At 41.9% G+C, this 21,814-nt stretch overlaps 3 protein-coding genes across 5 annotated transcripts in view; 1 reads left to right on the forward strand and 2 right to left on the reverse strand.

Annotated features, from left to right (window-relative positions):
• Nucleotides 1-77: 77 nt before the first annotated feature.
• On the reverse strand, nt 78-4,497 carry tmem134 (transmembrane protein 134). Of its 2 annotated transcripts, none has more exons than XR_003749562.1 (8): nt 4,324-4,497; nt 3,703-3,986; nt 3,514-3,578; nt 1,715-1,801; nt 1,503-1,579; nt 1,263-1,307; nt 1,058-1,180; nt 78-959 (listed from the first exon to the last, which is right to left on the reverse strand). XR_003749562.1 is itself a non-coding variant. In XM_028977538.1 (8 exons), the coding sequence occupies exons 2-8, from the start codon at nt 3,916-3,918 to the stop codon at nt 877-879; spliced, it is 627 nt and encodes a 208-aa protein (XP_028833371.1). In that variant the 5' UTR covers nt 3,919-3,986; nt 4,324-4,497; the 3' UTR covers nt 78-876. The 2 variants fall into 2 exon arrangements, 1 of the variants encoding a protein (XP_028833371.1); XM_028977538.1 differs by having other exon boundaries at nt 1,127-1,180.
• Nucleotides 4,498-4,737: 240 nt separating this feature from the next.
• On the forward strand, nt 4,738-9,615 carry serping1 (serpin peptidase inhibitor, clade G (C1 inhibitor), member 1). The gene is made up of 10 exons (XM_028978149.1): nt 4,738-4,872; nt 5,157-5,204; nt 5,486-5,759; nt 6,325-6,675; nt 6,751-6,957; nt 7,104-7,247; nt 7,387-7,590; nt 7,666-7,805; nt 7,930-8,152; nt 9,265-9,615. The coding sequence occupies exons 2-10, from the start codon at nt 5,157-5,159 to the stop codon at nt 9,522-9,524; spliced, it is 1,851 nt and encodes a 616-aa protein (XP_028833982.1). The 5' UTR covers nt 4,738-4,872; the 3' UTR covers nt 9,525-9,615.
• The window catches only part of doc2g (double C2-like domains, gamma), a 38,790-nt gene continuing 26,582 nt past the window's right edge, over nt 9,607-21,814 (reverse strand). For both annotated transcript variants that reach the window (XM_028978150.1, XM_028978151.1), the window contains 4 exons: nt 18,560-18,684; nt 14,264-14,345; nt 13,684-13,780; nt 9,607-11,490 (listed from right to left, as the gene is read on the reverse strand). In XM_028978150.1, coding sequence (XP_028833983.1) covers nt 11,360-11,490; nt 13,684-13,780; nt 14,264-14,345; nt 18,560-18,684 — 435 coding nt within the window. In that variant the 3' untranslated portion in view covers nt 9,607-11,359. The remainder of the gene's footprint in view (nt 11,491-13,683; nt 13,781-14,263; nt 14,346-18,559; nt 18,685-21,814) is intronic.

A 21,814-nucleotide genomic window follows, 5' to 3' on the forward strand; every position in this document is an offset into this window, starting at 1 on the left:
GCTTTTGGTACATTTTGTAAACATTTTGGGGCCAGTGGTTTGCCTAGCGTTAGATCAATATCAGTAGGACACATTGATCAATATCAATGACACATTGTTGTTTTATTAACATATGACCTTTACATTTACAGACATTTAAAAAATAAAAAAAACACAGTTGACAGTCCAGGTGACATCAGCAGACATAAAACTAAACACATAATATGTGTAAAAGAAAAATGACAGGACAGCTCAATGGCCTGGAAGCTTCACAGGAATAGTCAGAAACAGAACATTTACTCCATTGCCAGAGTTAAGTCACATCCAAAGATTAAAAAAAAAATACACATTTACAAAAAGTCTAGAAAATACATTTTATCTTTACATGCACATGCAATTTATTTTAAATTGTACAACTACTCTTCGTATTTTCGAGGCACTATTGTCCTCCACTAGTACTTCTAGACACTAGACATGACCTAACCCAGAGATCAGTCTCCACAGCATTTATGTTATCTGTGCTTCACGCAACACCACTATATTCTGGCACTAATCAGCACATCGCGAGTCTCAGTTTCTCATCTGGCAAAGGGGGCGTCCTTAAATATCAGTACATTAATTATTCATGCAAAGTAAACACTACAGTAAAAACAGGTTTATTCTAGTTGTCACATTCATTTAAAAACAAATTTCATATATCTTCCATTATGCAAAGGATTTGTTTGGAAGCACACAGATTTACAAAGTGGTTTAGTGTTATTAGTGGTCTTACAAGGAAGAGTGGCATCATATAGAATATACATACACACACAGGTAAAAGAAACACAAACATGTATTTTTGGCACATCTACAAATCGGGACAATTGGTAAGGTGGAGAGTAAAGAGTTGGGCCAATGTCACTTCTCAAAATAAGGTAGGTAGAAAAACCTGAACCCTCGTCGCCCCCTGACAGCACAGCTTATGTAGATTACATGATAAACTGAAAAGAAAGATGGAGAAATTTTAATTATTATTTATTTTATTTTTTTTACAGAATTCTTGGATGAAATTATTCACTCTATTCATACTGATATTTACTAGCTATATGAGGATGATGATGATCACAGGCTGTTTTAATAGCTGAACTTGTTCAGAACTTGTAAATACCTCCTGGGATGAAAAGCAAGAATCCAGGAACAAAGAAAATGGCACTGGAGACCCCTGGAAAGACAGAATATCCAGGCTAATTAGGATAAAAGGTCACATGGGGTCACCTGTAGGGTCTATATCAGTCAGCACTTACCTGCATCTGGGTTTAACTGGATCACAATTCCTGTGAAGATCAGTGCTGGAAAAAAGACAGATGAAACAGTCATATTGCAAGGCAGGCTTATAGAAACCAAGATGTTCTAACTATTAAAAAAATGGTTAAGAATTCCCCGAAACACACACAGACGCCGCAACAGTAGCAACAACATTCACTCCTTCTGCTGGGGTGATAGTTTGCAGAAGGGTAACAATCCACAGTGTGTGAAAGACCCACCAATTCCAGTGATGAGGAGTAGGAATGAGGCAAGAACTACTCTCCGATTCTTCTTCACCAGCGGGTGAGACGTCCAACTAGAGACAAAAGACGATTACTTACGGAACTGAATAACATCTATCTGCCTTGTTTTTTTGTTTTTTTTTAATCTGTGTTTGTGTGTGTGTGTGTGTGTGTGTGTGTGTGTGTGTGTGTGTGTGTGAGTTTTATACCCGCAGCAGTGTGCAGACAAGTGGGTGACTGAGCTGAGGGTGCTGAAAGACCACTGAGAACTGCAGTAGGACAGAGTTGCTGGATCGCTGCAAGACAGACCAAATGTTACGGGTTGCTTATTAAACTACTCAGCCACAGCAAATATTTGCATGGCCTGATCAGGCTGCTCCTATGAAACCAAAAACGTATCAAAATTTGCTTTACTCTGCCAGATGCAGTCATCAAAACCCCTCTATCCTTCTGTCTTTTTCTAAAGCCGCTTTTTTGTTAAAAGTGATTTTGCGTTTCAAAAAGTATTGCTAAATTGAGAGTAAACAATCTCAGGGCGAGTGTTAAGCTCACAGCAGGCAGGTAGGCAGGAAGTATTGTAAAAAAAAAAATCATCTGGCAACGCAGTACCAAGAACAAAGTCCACCTGCCCCCTCTTGTTTTTTAGTTCTCTTATTAATCTATTGCAAAATTTAACATAGTTTGTAACATGTACTGTTTTCATTTTATTACAGCTGTCAAAGGTTTGCATTTCAGACTTCATCGATGTACAGACTGACAAGAAAGTACACTATTTCGATTCGAAAAGCTCAACAATTGTGCCCACTGCTTAACCAAACAGTCGGCCCAATCCCGTTCATATCTGACAAAAAAAAAAAAAAAAAAAAACATTTTCTGTGTGTGTGAAGAAAAAGGTCTTGAGGTCAAATAAGATCAAGGCAGCTTTATAGCCAAAATTCTAAATGTTCTCCTGGGAACAGGCAATACCAGGTATAAGAAAGCTGGTGTTGACGTTGACATTTAAAGGGCAAATGAAAAGGTTCCAAACCGGTCAGAACGCTGTTTATGAATCTGAAAGTTGTTTATGACAGAGCACTTTGGTATAGGTGCATGGTCGCTGACTTTGTTGTGCTTAATCCTATGATGTATTTTTCTATAATGTACAATACACTATACAGATTGATAGATAAGGGAATACAATTGTGAAACCTTACAACTCTGGAACAAAATAGACCCAGGTGAATTTATTAAAAAAAAGATTACAGCTTTGAGAGTCTGTACTTATCTGGACATCTACAGAAATGACCCCTGGAGTGCAATCAGACCCATATCCACAATCATATCTTTGCAGGCCAAACTGTGTAAACACTAATGGGAAACATTAGTACACTGAACCTCTTAAATCCTCCTATTATGAGTGTAAGTGTAGCGAGTAGACGGCACTCTGACCAATAAATCTGTATAAATACCAGAGCTCTGCTTCAGAGCACTTTAGGGCATAAGGTCAGTAGAGAGGTTACGTAACACAGCTGAGTGGAAAATGGGGAGCTACAGACACTGATCCAGAAAAAATGTGGGGAAAAAAAGCCTAGCTTTTGATTCTAACAACTGAATATTGATTTTTTTTTTTTAAGTATTACAATGGTCAAAAACTCATAAAACAAACACAATTGAGTGAAAAGTGAACACTAGTGATAGCAAATCTTTGGCAAGTGAGTGTCATAGTGAACAAATCTCAGGAAATCCCTCTCTCTCTCTCTCTCTCTCTCTCTCTCTCTCACACAGTTACAGTACTCAGGCAATGGGGCGAGTTGAGACTCTGGATTCTCCTTGTGGAAGCTGAACACAGTGGTGGGCATATAGGGAGCGGAAGGTTCGAGAGGATGTAGAATGGAGAAGTGTGTTGCGGGAGGCGACCACACACACACCTTTCCACAGGACCTCGTGCTGCGAGTGTCATCTTACTCCAACACGGCGACACTTCAAATCACTGTACAGCTCACCATAATACACAGATAGATGCACAAACCTGATTTTGAAGAAATTGTTGAATGTGGAATTGCCGTTGTTGCCAAGGACTTCATTCTCCAAATTCTGCAATCAAAAAAGGCAAATAAGGAGAAAGAATTTTTTCATTACATTATATATATATATATATATATATATATATGAGAGAGAGAGAGTGAAAGAAAAAATACAAATGTGTTATTGGATCTACCTGATACTTCAGATTGCTGTGTTCTGGAGAGCCTGCGCCAGCAGATGGGTGCGTCTGTGGTTTGGAAAAGGTCAACGGCCCAAAGGTCATCTCACCTTCCCTGTCTCTCTCTCTTTCCCTGGCCTTCCATCCTTCCAGGCCCTCGCCTGGCGCCGCGCCCTCCTCCTCCTCTCCCTCCAGCACGAACGCATCGTCGATGCTGAACTGCGCGGCCATCTCCGCGCTCCGATCCTTCCTTTCGATCCTTCCACAGATCCAACTGTTCACTTACATTTTCGCATAACCTGTAAAGGTCACGAACTCATGAATGTATACAGTATGTATTTTATGTTTAAATCACGTTCGCAATGTGATCAGAAACGCCCCGGATACATTATAAGAATCTGTGATGTAGCGGTACACGCGGCGGCGGCGCGCTGTAAACACGAATCAAACATCGCGCCACTTCCTGCCGACTCTCCAGTCAGGCCCGAACTAAAGCTCAGTCGTACCCAGCCGGTTCGGTCACGACGGCTTCGGTAGCCCAAGCTTTCTCCGTCAGCAAGCTGCAGTTAGCATGCTAGTTAGCCTCGCCGAGTAAACAAGGGAAAAGTTTTAAAAAGTCACCCGCTGGCTACTCACATTCAGCCCGCCTTCACGTCGACTATTCGGCCCGAAGGGTGCACGCACACGCTAGACAGAATGAACAATGGACATGTGTGTGTTACAATCGTCTTTTAAGTCGCCGTATCGACAAACGCAAACTTTCTCGAAAACTTTAATAGGATTTCTGCTCGAATGCGCAGTTCGATTGCATTCGACTGAACCGGCAGCAGACAGCCTCAATCGACGACCGAATTGCGAAAACGTCGATCGCGTGTTGTGTTGTCTCAGACTTTTTTATCAACTTAAAAACAAAGAATTGGAATAATAACAATTCTTTGAGAAGATATCCTCATCTCAAAAAAGGACATTTTCCAGATTTTTTTGTTTGTTTGTTTTTTTTATTTCTTTTGCCAGAAAAAGCCCATGTGATTTTTGGTAAATCACCCAGGGCTCATCCCACATTCCCTATGCAAACACACACAGTCTCTAAACTAACAAACAGGGCAACCATTTGTTCAGTGTGAGCGTAAGCTGCAGAGAAACCACTGGGATTCGCGTGGACAGACTGACCGACTGAAAGCAACAGTGAGCCAAATGGTTTCTTTTTGTTTGAAAATGGATTCTGATGGAATGGATTCGGGCATGATGTTAAGGTTTATAAATGTTTCAGTGGCAGTAGTACTAATCTGTGTGCAGAGAAATATTGTCCTCTTGCTCAGGAGGGGGTGCAGTGAGTAGAGAGTCTCTTGTCTCTAGGAATTTGATCGTGTTGGAATAAGTGAACATTTGCCAGATATCTGCTGCGAGCTCTATTGATTTCCCACTGCTCTTCCCCACAACCCCCCCCCCCTTGTCAATCCTGCCTTCAGATGCGCCAATTAATCAGCCTGCACGTTTCTTTCCTGCTGCTGATGAAGGTAATCACAGATGCAGACATGCTGATTAATATCTACATATTCAACATGAAAACCATCCTGTATGTTGGGCCCAAGAACTTGCACAGTAGTCTTCAATACAAGCAGAGAAAGTAAATTATTAGACAGATACACATTGTTAAGCGGTTCAGCGTCTTATTTATAAGAACACAGTATTGAAATATGTATTGCTGTCGACTACACTTGCTTTACCAGCCATATGGTCTTCACAATCCACAAAACAATCAATTGTTCTTGCTCCCCTTTGCCTGGTTTGGCTCAAGCTCTCCAACTCACTGTCTGATGTGATTGTTCCACCGGGGTCCCCACTCACCCTTCCCTGTAAATCTCACGATGTGCCGGAGCTGGATGATGCAGAGCACAGCTGGAGCTTCCAGTCAAGTAGCTCGCCCAATGCTACAAGGAAACTGGGAACGAGCCCAAAGCTGTCTCTAAAGTGGGCTGGGAAGGATGATGAAGGAGAGTATACATGTGTCACTAAAGGCTTAAGAGGGGAGGATCGAATGAAGTACTCTCTAAAACACAACGTCAAAATAGGTAAGTGTGTTAGAGGTAACACGTGTTATAAATATATGTAATAGGTAACACGTGTTATATATATGCATAGGTAACACGTGTTATATGTATGTAATAGGTAACATGTGTTATATGTATGTAATAGGTAACACGTGTTATATGTATGTAATAGGTAACACATATTATATGTAATGTGACACAATTTTAAAATGTGCATTTTTTTTGTCACTTACACAGTCATGCACGGTATGATATGCTGTGAAATGCTTTTAAAAAATTGTGTATCGTATACACAATTTGCCTGCTGCTATCAGGCAAAAGATACAGACGCATTAAAACAAGGACAAACAGACTAAAAATCAGCTTCTACCCTATTGCTATCAGGGCACTTTATGGCATTTCATCTATTTTTTCCACCTCTTATTTAACTTCTTTTTCATTTGCAGTAATGTTTCTACTTCAGCCTTTAATTTTATATTCTTTTAAGCTCTACTTTGAGATACCTCTCTGGCTCAGGTACAGCACCTCATTTTATCGTACTTGTTACAATGACAATAAAGATATTCTGATTCTGATTATTGTTTAGCAACGATTGATGACTTCAAGGAATGGCAAGTTTTCACAATAACAGAAAGAGATACCTTCACGCTCCCGTGCAAACCCATCACTCCTAAAGCCGCGTCTCCGCCCACATCTGGCGCGAAGAGAGCGAAATGGTTCAAGGAAGTGGAAGGGATGCCGGAGCCCATGAGAGTGAGGGATAAGGATGAGCTTGATGTGCAGCGCGAGGGATTGTACTGGACAAATGGCAATGATACGGAAGGAGACTGGTCCGTTGATGTGTGGAACGCCAGCATCGGGGATTCTGGTCTGTACCACTGCCACTTTCAAGAGGGCATGCAGAACAAGTCAGTGACGCTAGAGCTTATCGTGGAGGGTAAGTAGCCAGTGGCCATGCAGCTATAAAGGTAGTGTCAACTATTCTCTGAAAAAGAAGCGCTATTCCAAACAGGTCTGCCCCCTCCACGCTGCCACGGATTTATGTCACCGTGGGAACGGTGCGAGGACCAGGAGGGCCGGGGAACGAGGGGAATACTGAGTGAATCCATAACCGAGTTCTCTGCCAAACTTCATGCACGTCTCAGGGAATCCAAGTCCGCAGAAAACCTCCTGTACTCACCACTTAGTATTGCGGCGGTTCTCACTCATCTGCTGTTGGGTGAGTTGGGTGAAAATGTGTACGTTGATGGGAAACTCGATACGATGTTTAATACATGTCAGCAAGCAGTGTCCATAATCCTGGTAGTTAGGAATGAAAGTTCTATCGTAGTTCTAGCGCGAGTTCTCCTGCCCTTGTCCTTAAAGGTGCCCGTGGTGAAACCCGGAGACGCTTAGAAGATGCTCTGTGCTTCCCGCCCATGTACGCCTGCTCGCAGAAGGGAATGCAGCTGCTTAAATCGGATGTGAAGGACTCTGTCGATATAGCGTCCCAACTGTTCTACAACCCTGGTAATGATTGCAGCACGAGTAACCACAAAAGAGAAAAAACGAGAAAGGAATGAAGTGACTCCTTACATTTCTTTACTTGTTACTTTTTTTATTTGTGTTTCACTGAAATCCTGCTTCCTCCAATCTGTTCCATCGTTAGAACGAATCCTCAGCCAATCCTTCATCAACCAGTCCCAGGAGTTCTACGGGTCCGCGCCAGATCAGCTTCCTGCTGATGCCGAGCACAGCTTGGAGATGATCAACAACTGGGTGGCGCGGAGTACGCGCAATAAAATCCCCAAGCTGCTGGACTCGGTGAACGCTCAGGATCAGCTGATTCTGCTCAACGCGGTTTACTTTAATGGTGGGTGTTGAACAGAGGAGGATCAACCAAATATGGATTGTTCGTTAATAACTTATTGGTTTGTGTGTTTGCAAGGAAAATGGAAGGTGAAGTTTGACAAAAAATCCCAAACGGCTGCATTTACCACTCTCAGTGGAGACGTGGTCCCTGTGCCAGCTTTGTACAGCTCCAAATACAAACTGGCGGCAGAGTATAACAAGGATCTGAAAGCCCAGGTAATCAATAGGCGCTCCGTTAAAATGTAAAAAAAAAACAATTTATTGCATTCATACACAAAGTGGATTATTCTTAATAAACACATTTTTACTTTATACATCTTTTTCCTCCATGAACCTCTAGGTGGCAGTGTTCCCCCTCACGGGGAAAAACCGTCTCTTCATCCTCCTTCCCTCGACCACTTTATCCAGAGACCTGAGGGAACTGGAAGAACGTTTGACGTATGGGAACTTGAGAGCCATGGCTATGAACATGGTTAAAGTGGCTGCACAGTACATGGAGGTTACCCTGCCCAAACTCAAACTGGATGTCACCACAGACCTGGCAGACCTGCTGGAGAACATTGGTATTACATGTTAAACATTTCCTGAATCATAACTTTTTCAATTTATTACTGCGACAGCTTGAATTGCAGAATGCAGGCGCAGATTATACGGCAAGCAAAGACAAGGCAGGCTTTTAGCTCCAAATCTCGGCTCGGACCTTGTGCTTGTACATTTACGGCATTTATCAGACGCCCTTATCCAGAGCGACTTACAATCAGTAGTTACAGGGACAGTCCCCCCCTGGAGCAACTTAGGGTTAAGTGTCTTGCTCAGGGACACAATGGTAGTAAGTGGGATTTGAACCTGGGTGTTCTGGTTCATAGGCGAGTGTGTTACCCACTAGGCTACTACCATGAACTAGGCTACTTGCATGTTCTTCTTGTGTTTATGCAGATTTTTTAATGATTCTCCACTTCGCTCCCACTATCCGAAGGTGAACTGGAAACTCTTAATTGTCCATAGGTGTGTGTGTGTGTGTGTGTGTGTGTGCGTGTGTGAGTGTCCCTGCCATGGCCCCTGGAGGTTGCAACCCTGAGCAACAGGACGAAGCAATTATGGAGACAGAGTGGAAATATTTAATGGAACAAAAATGCATTGGTACTTGTATTGGTTCTTGAGGGATGTTTAGTTTATGCTCACTCTCCTCACACTTGTAGTAAGTTGAATCAGTAACATCATAGTCTAAGTTTGTACAAGTTTGCTGTGTTGTTCTTAGAATTGATTTGAACCATGTCAGCGTTTCATTACTAGGCAGAAATTTTAAAATTAACTAAAGCGATCAAAATAGTTACCTGTTGACATATCAGACCCCATTTTTTGGGGGGGCAGTGGTGGCCTAGCGGTTAAGGAAGTGGCCCCGTAATCAGAAGGTTGCTGGTTCGAATCCCAATCTGCCAAGGTGCCACTGAGGTGCCACTGAACAAAGCACTGTCCCCACACACTGCTCCCCGGGCGCCTGTCATGGCTTCCCACTGTTCACTCAGGGTGATGGGATAAATGCAGAGGACAAATTTCACTGTGTGCACCGTGTGCTGTGCTGCTGTGTATCACATGTGACAATCACTTCACTTTCTTTTCTTCTTTATTCTGCCTAATAGTTGGCCTGGGCATCTTGTCTTTCTTCCCCCTCCAGGCCTGGGGCAGCTTTTCAGTGACCCCAACCTATGTGGGCTGTTTTCTGCCGAATCAGATGACACGCAGCCTTCACTATCTGATGCTCGCCACCGCGCTTCTCTCACTCTGTCCGAGACCGGGGTGGAGGCGGCTGCCGCCACCAGCATGTCCTTCTCTCGCAGCTTCTCCACCTTCTCAGCCATGCAGCCATTCGTACTGCTCTTATGGAGTGACGAGGCCAACTGCCCTCTGTTTGTGGGCAGGGTCACCAGACCCTGAGACAGAAGATGCTGGCACTACATAACATCATATCATTCATGAATGTACTTTAGAACTGGTATTTTGGATGAATAAAAATAAGTACAGAGAACACATTCAGTTTTATTTTTAAGACACAATTACAGAAAATGGCCACATGATGGCAGTCACATGGCACACTTACAAGTCAACAAAGACAAAGGATCGGTGTTTGAAATACCTTCTTATATCCTTTTTGTTCCTCAACAAAAAAGAAGGAACACAATGTGCTGTCATTTAAAAGCAATAATATGACCTTAAGCACAAAAACAGTGCAAGTCACCCTGATTTGTCTCCAATGTAAATAGGCTATGCTGTCTACACCGACATGCTAATTCATGACCGTATGTCTAGTGTTACCAGAGGTATAGAAACTTCTCTACATGCAGATGTTCTACACTTAGGGATGTCCATGATAATTGAAGATAACCCAAAATTCTAAAAGAATGACTGAAACAACAATTTAGTCAAAAGAAAGTTCCATAAGAACTGGAGTCAATGATTTCTCAAAGAGCATAAATAACGGTTCAGAAGAAGCCATACACCCAGCGATCGATCCCAACAGCCCACTTGATTATCACATTAGATTTATTAGAGAAGGGTCTTATTGTGTCGAAGTGCATAGAGACAGAGACCCAGCTTCCCCACATAACTGGACAAACACACACACACACACAGAGAACATAACTCAGTTTTGCCCACTGGTGCCAGTGACTGACCAGATGTGCTTCCAAGTCTTTTTTTTTAACCCTTTGAAAGCTGCTCTAAAAGAGAATCTTCTGCTTTGAGGTACATGGACCATAAGATGCTCTACAACCTCTCTTTTACGCTCAGGACAGATTCGAGTCCCTGGAGCCTGGGAATCAGACCCCATTTTTTTTGCAGTATGCACAGGCAGGAAAACTGTAGGCAGACGTCCACATAAACATGCAGCATGTGTTAACAAACATGACCCACACAGACAAGGGTCCCAGGTCAGCCACTGTCCTATGCTGAGTGCCCTGTCTGAGCAGTGTGGTCCCATGGTAACAATCCTGCGCGGGTTTTCAAATACACACCCATCAACAGAGGAGAAGTGCAATGGCCGGCCTGGCAACTCTGCATGGCACACTCGAGAGGAGGAGGAAGAGGAAGAGGACTGAGGAGGTGGAGTGTAGTGGTGCAGAACACTACACTGAACGTTACTCCTTCTGTCTCTGTTTCGCACACACACACACGCAATCAAACCAATACACACACATATAAAGGGTTCCTGTCACAGTTGCTTTAAGGAGCTTCCATTTCATCACGGAGCGTTTTTATTGTGCTTGTGTCCCCGTCTGCACCTTACTTCAGTGCCAGTAAATACAAACGTTCATACACCCACACCCACATACATAGATAAAGGGAAGATAGAGACACACACACACACACACCTATAGTACAAACGAGTACATAGATGGAAAAATGTCTTGTGCTTTAACTTACGCGGTGGAGAATCACCATCACGTTATTCACAATAATAAAACACCAACTGGTACAGGACAGGTTACAGTCTCTCTGACACACATGCGATGTGTGTCGAGCAGAGCAACTCAACAGACAAAATAAAGCTGTGTGACTGCACATGATCATGGGCTTGATGGACGACTTGTGAACATGTCACATTTTTTATATGTTTGATCATCATTCCCTTAAGACAATTTAAGAGTATGCTTATATAATTACTCTGATAATTAAACATTATTAACATTTCCATGAAATAATATAGTTATTGCATTCAGTTGCCATCAGTATTACCTTAATGTTATTACAAAATCAGATGGGAGAGAGAGCGGTCAGTCGCTGCTAGGAGCTCCTTGCTGTGTGAGCGTGTGCCAGTACTCCACTTTCTTTCCCATGTACTTCAGACACTCAAACCAGTGTCTCAGCTTTTCACCTTTAGCATTAATTCCCAACTCCACACCACCTGAGAGAAAGGAAGAAAGTGAGACACACAGACTGTAGCCATGAAATGCTGAACGAAACTAAACCGAAGGACATATAGATCAGATCGGATAGATTTAGTTACATTTATATTTTTCAGATTTAAATTAATAATGATAGCTTATTGATCTCTAAAGGGGTGGTGAAATTGATATTTGTTAAATAATTGCTACAAACTGGCTGTATATCTTGTATTTTGTATTTCCATTAATCACGTGGCATTCTAAGTGGTGCTTATACGACACTGAATACCAATAAACCTTTGCAAGCAAGAGCTGTTCTTGTCTCACAAGTTAAACCAAATTTCCCCCTAATTTTTTCAAAGTGGCAATATTAATCAATAATCATTGGGTTATTTATCATAACATACATAAAGTGATAAATAATAGTAGCAATTATTGTAATTATAACATTACGTATGGTTGTAGTCATTTTTAGAATAATTAATGATTACAATTTGATCACCAAGCCACTGGGACGATAGTGACCATGCGTTTCTTGGTGCCAGTACAAAGCCGTGGGAAATGGGAAGGGTTATGTCAGGATCTTTTGCCAAATTATTTACAACCAAACCAGATCAGTTGATCTGCTTTGTGATCCCTAATGGGAGCAGCTGGAATAAGATGACGAATTACTACAAGTTGTAATTGTACACACACAGCCCTGAAGCTGTGTCCAGCTTCTCCAATAGAAGCTGCCCCAACAGAATAGGGTGACTGATGCAGACTCTGATTGGAATCTGTTCTCTCTAGCACAATTTTTGAACAGGCCTCTGTCTCTCTCTCTCCCTTTCTTACACACACCTCCACTGGATTGATTCCAAGGGCCCAAAACCCCCCTAGGGACATTCGATTGAGCAAATGAAGTGTGTGTCACCCACCACATGATGAATGAAACCACAGAGACAGAAAGAGGTGGGGGGTACATAAAAAAAGGAATGAAGGAAGGGGTTTCAGATGAAGGGGTGTGTAGAAGCATAAACATGAAATAAGCGGTGGTCATCCCTGTATGACAGACATCCTCAGTGCTCATTCCTTCAGAGCCACAATCATGACAGCAGCATTCTCTCCATCACAGCATTTATTCATCCATCTCTCTCTCGCTCCCTCTCTCTCCTCCATTAAATCAACAGGAATGCTACGAATCAAAATGCTCTGGCTACAGCCACAAAACCTATTCATCCATCCACAGCAATGAGCAAACACTTTATATCTGTCTCTTTTTGTAAAATGTGAATGAGGGCATTGATTGCTTTTTGCTTTTGCTCTTTTTTTCCATGCCTATGGTTTGTGTATGAGACTGTATTTAACAGAAGCAAAACCATTACATTTCATCAATAATTAATAGTTAATAGTTATTACTATTACATATATTTTGTTAACTACAAAAGAAACACGCCATAAATAAGTGTTTGTGTTTTTTGTGTGTCATCCATTTATTATTTGTATTAATCGGATTTGGCAGATACCCTTATCCTGAGTGACTTCAGGAGTACCCCAGGCAGTCACCCAGAGCAACTCTAGATAGATAGGAAATGGGGCCTGAATCTGTGGCTTCTGGGTCATCACTACTAGGCTGCCACTTTAGTTGTTCACTCCCACAATTTAATTGCTGAACAACAACCTACACTTGTATGATAATCTTTGTCTTCATGAATCCTCCCAACAGTGTACCAACTGACAGCGGTGAGCTCCATTCATCCTTCCATGGATCCATCCATCCATCCATTCATAGACCCATAGACCTATCTATTTTTCCATTTATCTACACTACTAGTCAATCTACACTACTAATGGACGCACCTATTCTGTGGCGGTTATGGAGAATATTAGATTAGATTCAACTTTATTGTCATTACACATGTACAAGTACAGGGCAACGAAATGTAGAATATGATGGAGTCATTTTGTAGAATCCTATGTAAGAAACATATTTAGTCATATTTGCAGCAGGGAAATGTTTGATGAATCTGTTTTTTTTTTAGAGTCGCCTGCATTATTCATTATAGACATCATCAAAAGCTGCCATGCTCATTAACATGGATTAATGATAAGAAAGTATTCAGCATAAACCTTCAGGACTGTTGGAAAACCATCATTTAATTTAAGGTGGGCGAGAGAAGCCACAAGTTTTGATGCCAGAAGCAGGTCACTGGTAGTGTATGTATGTTACTCACCAATAAAGTCATTGCTCATGCCCAGGTCATAATCCCAGACTGAAATCTCTAGAGTCTTTTTGGCCAGCTGATCATGGGGAACTTCATAGAAGAATTCCTATGAATAGACAATTTACTAACTTTGCATGACAGTAAATGTATTACAGTAAATCTCTTTCAGAAAATCAAGCAAAACAAATGACTATTCTCAAATTCGCCCACTGTTTTAGATTTACATAAACATCTACACATCCATATTTGCAGTGTTAGAATGATAAGTTTATTATAAACCATGTCTTTCTTCCAGTTGTCTCTTCATAAACAGAAAGGGAGGAAGAATTCAGCATTCAAGACCAAGGAGGTCTTTCTATAGGAAAAATGGTTTGAACCTTGTAATTAATCATGCTTTTGGCAATAGTGAGTAAGAAAAGCTCGAATTCTAATTCAGCCATTCCAGGATATTCAATAAAAAGAAACTTGAGTTTACAAATGACAACGGCACTGCTTCCTCCAGGTCATTAGTTACTGTATTATGTGCAGGGTGACTCTTCTGATGTTTGGCTCAAAGCCTAAATGAATAAAAAACTTGAAAGTGGCCAACCTCATTAAACTCTGGGTTGAGCGTTTTCTTCTTCACCGAAGTTTTGTACTTGGACTTCTTTCCCATGTCGGGCTGCAGAACGCTGGATGTGTGCGTTAAAGATAGAGACAGAAGGAGACAAAGCAGGAGAATGACTCAGTCACCACAGTGAGACTCTTCAAATACTTCCTTCTTTTCAAGAGCTTGACTTTCATTGCCACTGGGACATCAAAGAAATTATCAGCATGTTCCATCTTCTGACATTAAAACACCAGTGGAACAATGGAGCAAAAAGGAATAAAGAGTCATTTCAAAGACATTGCACATTTTAGTTTCTTATTCTCTGGAAAAGGATGAAGGACAAAGTACGTTTGGAAAGATTATGAATTTGAGAGTGCAAAATGAGGCAGAGGGGAAAAAAAAATGTAAGTGACATTGTGGTGCAAATCATGGTTTGAGATGTTTGTGACCAAAGGCACAGAAGGAGTCCCCAGAAGGCCAGTAGGCTTTTCTGTTCACAATGTCATGAGCCGGGCACAGATCGAGGACACTGAGATCTCACTACACCATGACACCCACTCAGGCCTGTCAGGGAGATTCACAGAGAGAAAGAGAGGGAGAGACAGAGATAAGGACAGAAGATGGAAAAAAATGAGTTGAAGTCACTCCTTCTTTCTTCTTACACACATATGTTGAGCGGATTAAATTAATATAATTAATAAACTCCACAAAGCATTATGACCCTCATTATGTCACAAATACTTGGAATGATGAATTATGATTGGATGAGAGCAGCATCTCTATAAATATAATTATCAATATAATTAAATGTCATTTAACTGTTTAAAACTGCAACATGACAAGAACCTTCCACCTTCCTGATTGCCGACTAAATAACATTGATTAGCACCAACCTACAGTACAGGCCAAAAGTTTGGACACCTTCTCATTCAATGTGTTTTCTTTATTTTCACGACCATTTACATTGGTAGATTCTCACTGAAGGCATCAAAACTATGAATGAACACATGTGGAGTTATGTACTTAACAAAAAAAGGTGAAATAACTGAAAACATGTTTTATATTCTAGTTTCTTCAAAATAGACACCCTTTCCTCCGATTATTGTCTGAAAGTTGAGTCACGGACACTGGACTTTCTTTCTTTAAGGTATAGACGTTTCATTCTGCATCCACATAACTTACTGTACTGTCCATTGTTGCTAATCAATGTTATTTAGTTGGAAATCAGGATGGTGGAAGGTTCTTGTCATGTTGCAGTTTTAAACAAGTAATTGACATTTATCTTTCAGACAAATTCACCTGGATGACTGAGAATGTAAATGGTCATGAAAATAAAGAAAACTCATTGAATGAGAAGGTGTGTCCACAATTTTGGACTGTACTGTATGTTCTGCATTGTGATGGGAATCAGTTACCAATCCGGCCTAAAATCTATAACCACGATGCTTCTCACTACTAACACCTCCAATCTTTTCTCTCTAGAACCAACGTGGGAGGAGTGGTGGTCGCGGATTTTGAGATTGTCACTGGCCCTTCCTGTTCAGCAAAAAAAATGCAGTCTATAGTTGAGAAGTTAGAACAAGGCGGAGCAACGAAGTGGAATCAGAGTGGGTGTGAAAGTGATGAAATAATCGAAAGTAAAGAACGTGTGGCTTCAGCAGAGCTCGTAGTGGGAGCTGGGTGGGTGGGGTACTGAAATATTGGGGATTGAACCACAATGCCACGCTGTTTGCGCGGCTGAGTCAGGGTGCTGTCACTGCAATTTCGAAGTGCTTCGCCTGGTCCGTTGCGCCTCGTGGTCACGTGGGGATACCAATGGAGCCACGCTGACAGGAGTTATTAATGAACTGATATTTCTCAACTCCGGGGGTGGGGGGGTGCATCCCCCCTTTCCCCCTCTGAACAGGCTGTTTACTTTGTGATTAACTGTCTCTTAATGAAGCCGCGAGGCTGACGACGGGATCATTATGTTACTGAGCAGCGCTGCCACAGGAAAGAGGTAAGTACAGACGCGGATGTGTTGCTTTTACAGCCATCCTCTGCCAGAATCCCACCGGCGCGAGGGAAAAGGTCTCGCTTCGAACTGTCAGAAAATACCCGGTGGGTCTTGCCAGAGAGGACTGTGGGAGTTTGACCCGTGACTCGGCCGCCCCCGACGCTGAGTCATATCAGTTTTGAAGAACAGGGGGCTGACATACTGACAGCGTTCAGAGACAACCCCGCTTTCATACCTGCTAATTAACAACAAGAATGGGCAATTTGGTCTACACAATTTTACTAACTAATTAGAATTGTTGTCTTTAATGGGATAGCAAGATCCAATTTTCCCATGGCGTGACCAAAGCGAAGCGTCACATAGCACACCTGCCTGCCTCCTATAGTGCGTTGTTCTGTCATCTCATCCCTTGGTCTAACAGCAGCAACCAGACACCATCATCAAACCAGACCACCTTGTACCAATGACACATGGTCCAGTTCTGATTCTTCGGTACACCCTGCAAGACCCTTCAATCTTCATTTTGCCAGCTTCCAGCTACATCAGCTTCATGAATTGACCATTCACCTGTTTAAAAAATCCCATCATTTGGCAGGAGCCATCATGAGGAGTTAATGAATTGGCTGCTCAGTGTGATTCCACATGCTGTGTGTATTCCTGAAATATAGATAATTGCGATATGCAATCTCCACATTAAACATATCGTACAATGTGCAGTTTTTTTGTTTGTCCAGGGATCTTTTAACTCTTGTTTTTTATATTATGTTCTTCCGATTAATGGTTTTGTGATGGTTTTATAAAAGTTGCTAATTTTGAATATACATATTTGTTGATCTGCGAATGTTCGGAAAAAAAGGCTTCATGCACAAACGCTGACCGTGTCCTGCAGCATGAACAAGAAAATAAAGAGCCGGAATATTTTGGGACTTGTAGCTCATTAGTTCTCGCACAGCCTGTGGCCCAAGGCTGTGACTCAACAAACACCGCATAAGAATAGCCGCTCCTGATCTAATTCTGACAGGTCACCTCCTCTGTGACTTGGCATGGATGGAATACATTAACCCCCCCCCCGCAAAAAAAAAAAAATCTATATATTGAATTTATATGAAAAAGGGTGGTGGGTAGTTTTGGATGCAATGATGTGTGTGTGCTGCAATAGCCAAGTTCTCCCCCTGTATTGTGTAGAGCTGAGAGAAAGTGGGAGTACATCATGGTGCAGAGCACTGTTCCGAATGAAGTGCACTAATCTGAGAGGGAAGGAAATTGACTTTTCTTTTTTTTAATAAGTGCAAGTGGAGCCACACTAAAATGGCATTAGTTCCACATAAGAGATTCCAGCTAAATGTGAGGCAGGTGACTTAAAAAAGACACTCTCTAAAGCAATGAAACTGGCTGGCAGGAAACCTTCTTTAAGGTTCTGTCTGACAAATGCACACCACACCTTGATTCACCACTGTGCGAAAGCAATTATAGGTACCGTCCACCAACAAAGAGATAATACATTCCATCCTCAGAGCTGAGCCTCTGGAGCACAACAAATCGAGCAGGTCTGGTACCAAAGCCACCTCGAGGCAGAAACACAGGTCCTCGTCTGCTCCGCAGAGCACATCCATGGCTGGCAAAGATAAAATCAGACAGCACAGGGTGGACCTCTACAGAAGTCGGAATGAATGAATGAAAGAATGAATGCATGAATACAGTTAGTAATCAGCAGGATGTATCAAAGTGCTCTACTGATAAAGGCCCAAGAATAGCAGGAGGTATAATCAATAATGAAAATGAAAAGGGACAGAGGGGGGACGGTCGCTGGAGACTCCATGCTGCTTTCGGTCTGCTGATAACAGGAATGAAAGGGGGGGAAAAAGTCAGGAAGAGGGAGAGTAAGAAAGTCCAGCGTGGAGTGCAGCCAGCTCTCCATGGGTAGACAAGAGAGGAGCAAGGCAAGCTGAAAATGGACGATAACCACGCTGAATTTGTTTTCTTTCTTTTTTTTTTTTTTATTCCACCCCTCAAGCGCCATCCCTCATTCCTTTTTTTTTTCCTGCATGCATGCCGAGCAGCCATGCTCTGTTTGGTAGTGCTGAACGGTGCTTTAAAATGCTGAGGCCTGAAGCCTTTGTGGTTTCTCTTTTTTTCAGTGAGCGAGCCAATCCATCACTTCCGAAGCTAATTTTTTATATTGTTCATTATTTCACCCCTCTGATGTTTCTTTTCCCTCTGCTCGCTGTTCTCTCCCTGGCCGCCTTGCCCCATTCCTCAGCAGACTTTGTGCCTGCTCAGCGTTAATTCTCACAACTCACATCTTGACAAAGGGATCGGAGTAGCCATTGGAGTCCATAGCAGCGAGGTGAGCGCAGCGAATGATGCCCACGCACAGCCCCTTCTTCTCCGCCAGGTAACACAATGACACCAAGATACGACCACGCTGGGGAAGAGAGGGAAAGAGAAATCAAATGGTCACATTCTGAATATGTATATGAATGATATGGGCCACATTTACAGCATTTGTAAAGAGTGCCTTACAATCAGTAGCTATCAGCCCCACTGTATACACTCAGGGTTAAATGTCTTGTTTAGGGACACACACACACACACACACACACACACACACACATAAATATATATTGAATAATATACATAACACATAACAAACCGGAAACTGTTACAGGTCATATGGCTGAAAATCCAATCACCAGAGCAGCATATCTGTTTAATGCCACATTTCTGCCCCAAATCTGATACACATTTAACATTTCACACTTCAGTCTGGATAAGGGAGACCTTTTCAGCGTCTGACATTTCCTGATTAGGCAATGTCATTTCCATTGAGATGCAAATTGCTGCTCAAGAAAGTTGCTATTTTGAAGGTATTCTTAGTGAGAGACAGTCCATTCAGATAGGTGAGCAAACTTTTTTTCCCCCATCAAAAGCAAGTTTTTCTCCTCACTAATCAAAAGTACTGAGTAGGAGGACATGAACATTAATAGAATCCAATATAATTGGACAAGGAGTTCTAGTCAGACCAGCTTGTTCAAGATGGGTAATATTAAAGTGAAACTGCACAGCGAAACTACAATTAATCATTCGCCGGCAGATAGTCCAGTTTATGATGAGTCTATCAGCAAGCTCATACTCCATTTACAATTAAACACCAAATAGCCACAACTCAGTGCATCTGCAGCCAAGGTGCTCACGAAAACAAATCAGCATGTTTAATTAAAGAGCTGTGCAGCAAAATGACACACTAATTTTTCTGCCCACTTATTTCAAGTCATGGGTTTTTCCGCAAAATTCACAAATTGCGGCTTAATGGTCCTCTGAGATGGGAGATTTGTTTAAGATAAGCACTTCTTTCATCTTGCGAGACCAGCTCAATATCAGCTTGAATGGACGTTAAATAACAAAAGATTGGATTCATTAAAGTAATAGGGCTGTAGCAATACAGAACAGCTTGGACTCAGTTCTGCAAGTCCTTTCCTGGGGTCTAGCATCTGACCTTCCACCCCATAATGCACAGTTTTTCAAAAATATAGTGGGTACGGAAGGTATTCAGACTATTATCAGACTATTATAATATTGCAGCCATCATTTAATCAATTTCTTCCTCATTAATGTACACACAGCACATATTGACAGAAAAAACACAGAACTGTTTTATTAGCAAAGAACAACTAAATAACTAAAATATTACATGATCCTAAGTAGGTAAAGAAGAACCCAAAGATCACTATGGTTGAGGTCCAGTGATGCAGTCGGGAGATGGGTTGCGGATAGTCAACCATCACTGCAGCCCTTGAACGGTATGGGGGTTTATGGCAGAGTGTACCGATGGAAGCTTCTCCTCAATGCAAGACACATAAAAGCTCACATGGAGAATGCTAAAAAACACCCGAAGGACTCAAAGAGTCCTGTCCAATAGAGTCCCAACAGTGAAGCATGGTGGTGGCAGCATCATGCTGTCGGAGTGTTTTGCTGCTGCAGGGACAGAACGACTGGTTGCAATTGAGGTAATGATGAATGTGGCCAAGTACAGTGATATCCAGGATGAAAACCTTCTCCAGAGTGCTCAGGACCTCAGATTGACAATGACCCTAAGCACACAGCTAAAATAACAAAGGAGTGGCTTCTCAACAACTCTGTGACTGTTCTTGAATGGCCCAGCCAGAGCCCTGACTTAAACCCAATTGATCATCTTTGGACAGACATTTTTAGGTCCCTCCACCAAGGAGGAATAGCAGATGATCCCCAAATCCAGATGTGAAAAACCTGTTGCATCTTTTCCAAAAAGACTCTGGCTGTATTAGATTGAAAGGGAACTTCTACTAAATACTGAGCAAAGGTTCTGAATACTTAAGACCATGTGATATTTCAGTTTTTATTTGTTAATAAACCTGCACAAATGTCAACAATTTTGTATTTTTCTATCAATATGTGGAAAATGAACTTAAATGATTTAGGAAATATAGCAAAGTGAAAAATTTAAGGGGGTCTGAGTACTTTCCATATCCACCGTATGTGTGTGTGTGTGTGTGTGTGTGTGTGTGTATATATATATATATATATATATATATATATATAAGGGGCTGAAGTCATATATATATTTTTTTTCATATGAACCTATTGAGACCTTCAGGACAGAATTGAATTCCTCATAATATCACTTTTTACTTTTTTAAATGTGGTTATACTAGCTGGTCCATTAACATGCCACATTTCTTCAGCAGAGTGATCTGGAACAAAGAATGGAGTGTGCACAAGGTGCACACAGTGAAATGTGTTCTTTGCATTTAACCCAACACCCTTAGTGAGCAGTGGGCAGCCATGACAGGTGTCCGGGGAGCAGTGTGTGGGGACGGTGCTTTGCTCAGTGACACCTGATCGGGATTCAAAACAGCAACCTTCTGATTACGTGGACACTTCCTTAACCGCTAGGCCACCACTGCCCTAGATATTTTGGTTTCAACATTGACATCTCAGAGAGACCTGTGGGGCACATCAAAGACTAACAAAGGGACTCCTTGTGCAAACACCACTCTTGCATTAAATCATAAGCTCACCTGAATGTAACATAACCTGGCATGGTTATGATATAGGATTGACAACCATGTCATGTTTGTTCTCACCTTGATAGTCCAATGGACCAAAATTATCAGCGCTATCAACCAACTACCAGTAGAGAAACCAAAATGCATTTCAGGCCACGTCTCCTCAGTTTGCCTTGCTTTTTCAGAAAAAGCATCAAAAGACAAAAAAATTTATAGCGTATATGATGAACTTGCATTAAATAACCGCCAAGCTGCCACTGAGCAAAGTACCGTCCCCACACACTGCTCCCTGGGCACCTTTCATGGCTGCCCACTGCCCACTAAGGGTGCTGGTTAGAAGCAGAGGACACATTTTGTTGTTTCACTGTATGCTGTACTGTGCTTCACAATGACAATCACTTCACTTTCACTTTTAATAATGTTGGTGGCAGTCATTTTTTCTTACCTAATTTCCTTTGACCTCTGAGCAAGTGAATTTTGACAGTTTATGACGTCTGGGTTGGTGATTGG

The sequence above is a fragment of the Denticeps clupeoides genome, chromosome 4 (genome assembly GCF_900700375.1).
Source record: "Denticeps clupeoides chromosome 4, fDenClu1.1, whole genome shotgun sequence".
In the NCBI taxonomy this organism is placed as follows: domain Eukaryota; kingdom Metazoa; phylum Chordata; class Actinopteri; order Clupeiformes; family Denticipitidae; genus Denticeps; species Denticeps clupeoides.

Bases quoted from the DNA above. Each gene is read 5' to 3' on its own strand.
- tmem134 (XM_028977538.1), bottom strand. From the start codon at position 3,918: ATGGCCGCGCAGTTCAGCATCGACGATGCGTTCGTGCTGGAGGGAGAG. The intron at 1,580-1,714 runs GTATAAAACTCA...TTTTGTCTCTAG, and splicing joins TTGTCTGCACACTGCTGCGG to TTGGACGTCTCACCCGCTGG. The intron at 1,308-1,502 runs GTGGGTCTTTCA...TCTTTTTTCCAG, and splicing joins ACTCCTCATCACTGGAATTG to CACTGATCTTCACAGGAATT.
- serping1 (XM_028978149.1), top strand. From the start codon at position 5,157: ATGCGCCAATTAATCAGCCTGCACGTTTCTTTCCTGCTGCTGATGAAG. The intron at 6,958-7,103 runs GTGAGTTGGGTG...TTGTCCTTAAAG, and splicing joins TCTCACTCATCTGCTGTTGG to GTGCCCGTGGTGAAACCCGG. The intron at 7,591-7,665 runs GTGGGTGTTGAA...TGTGTTTGCAAG, and splicing joins CAACGCGGTTTACTTTAATG to GAAAATGGAAGGTGAAGTTT.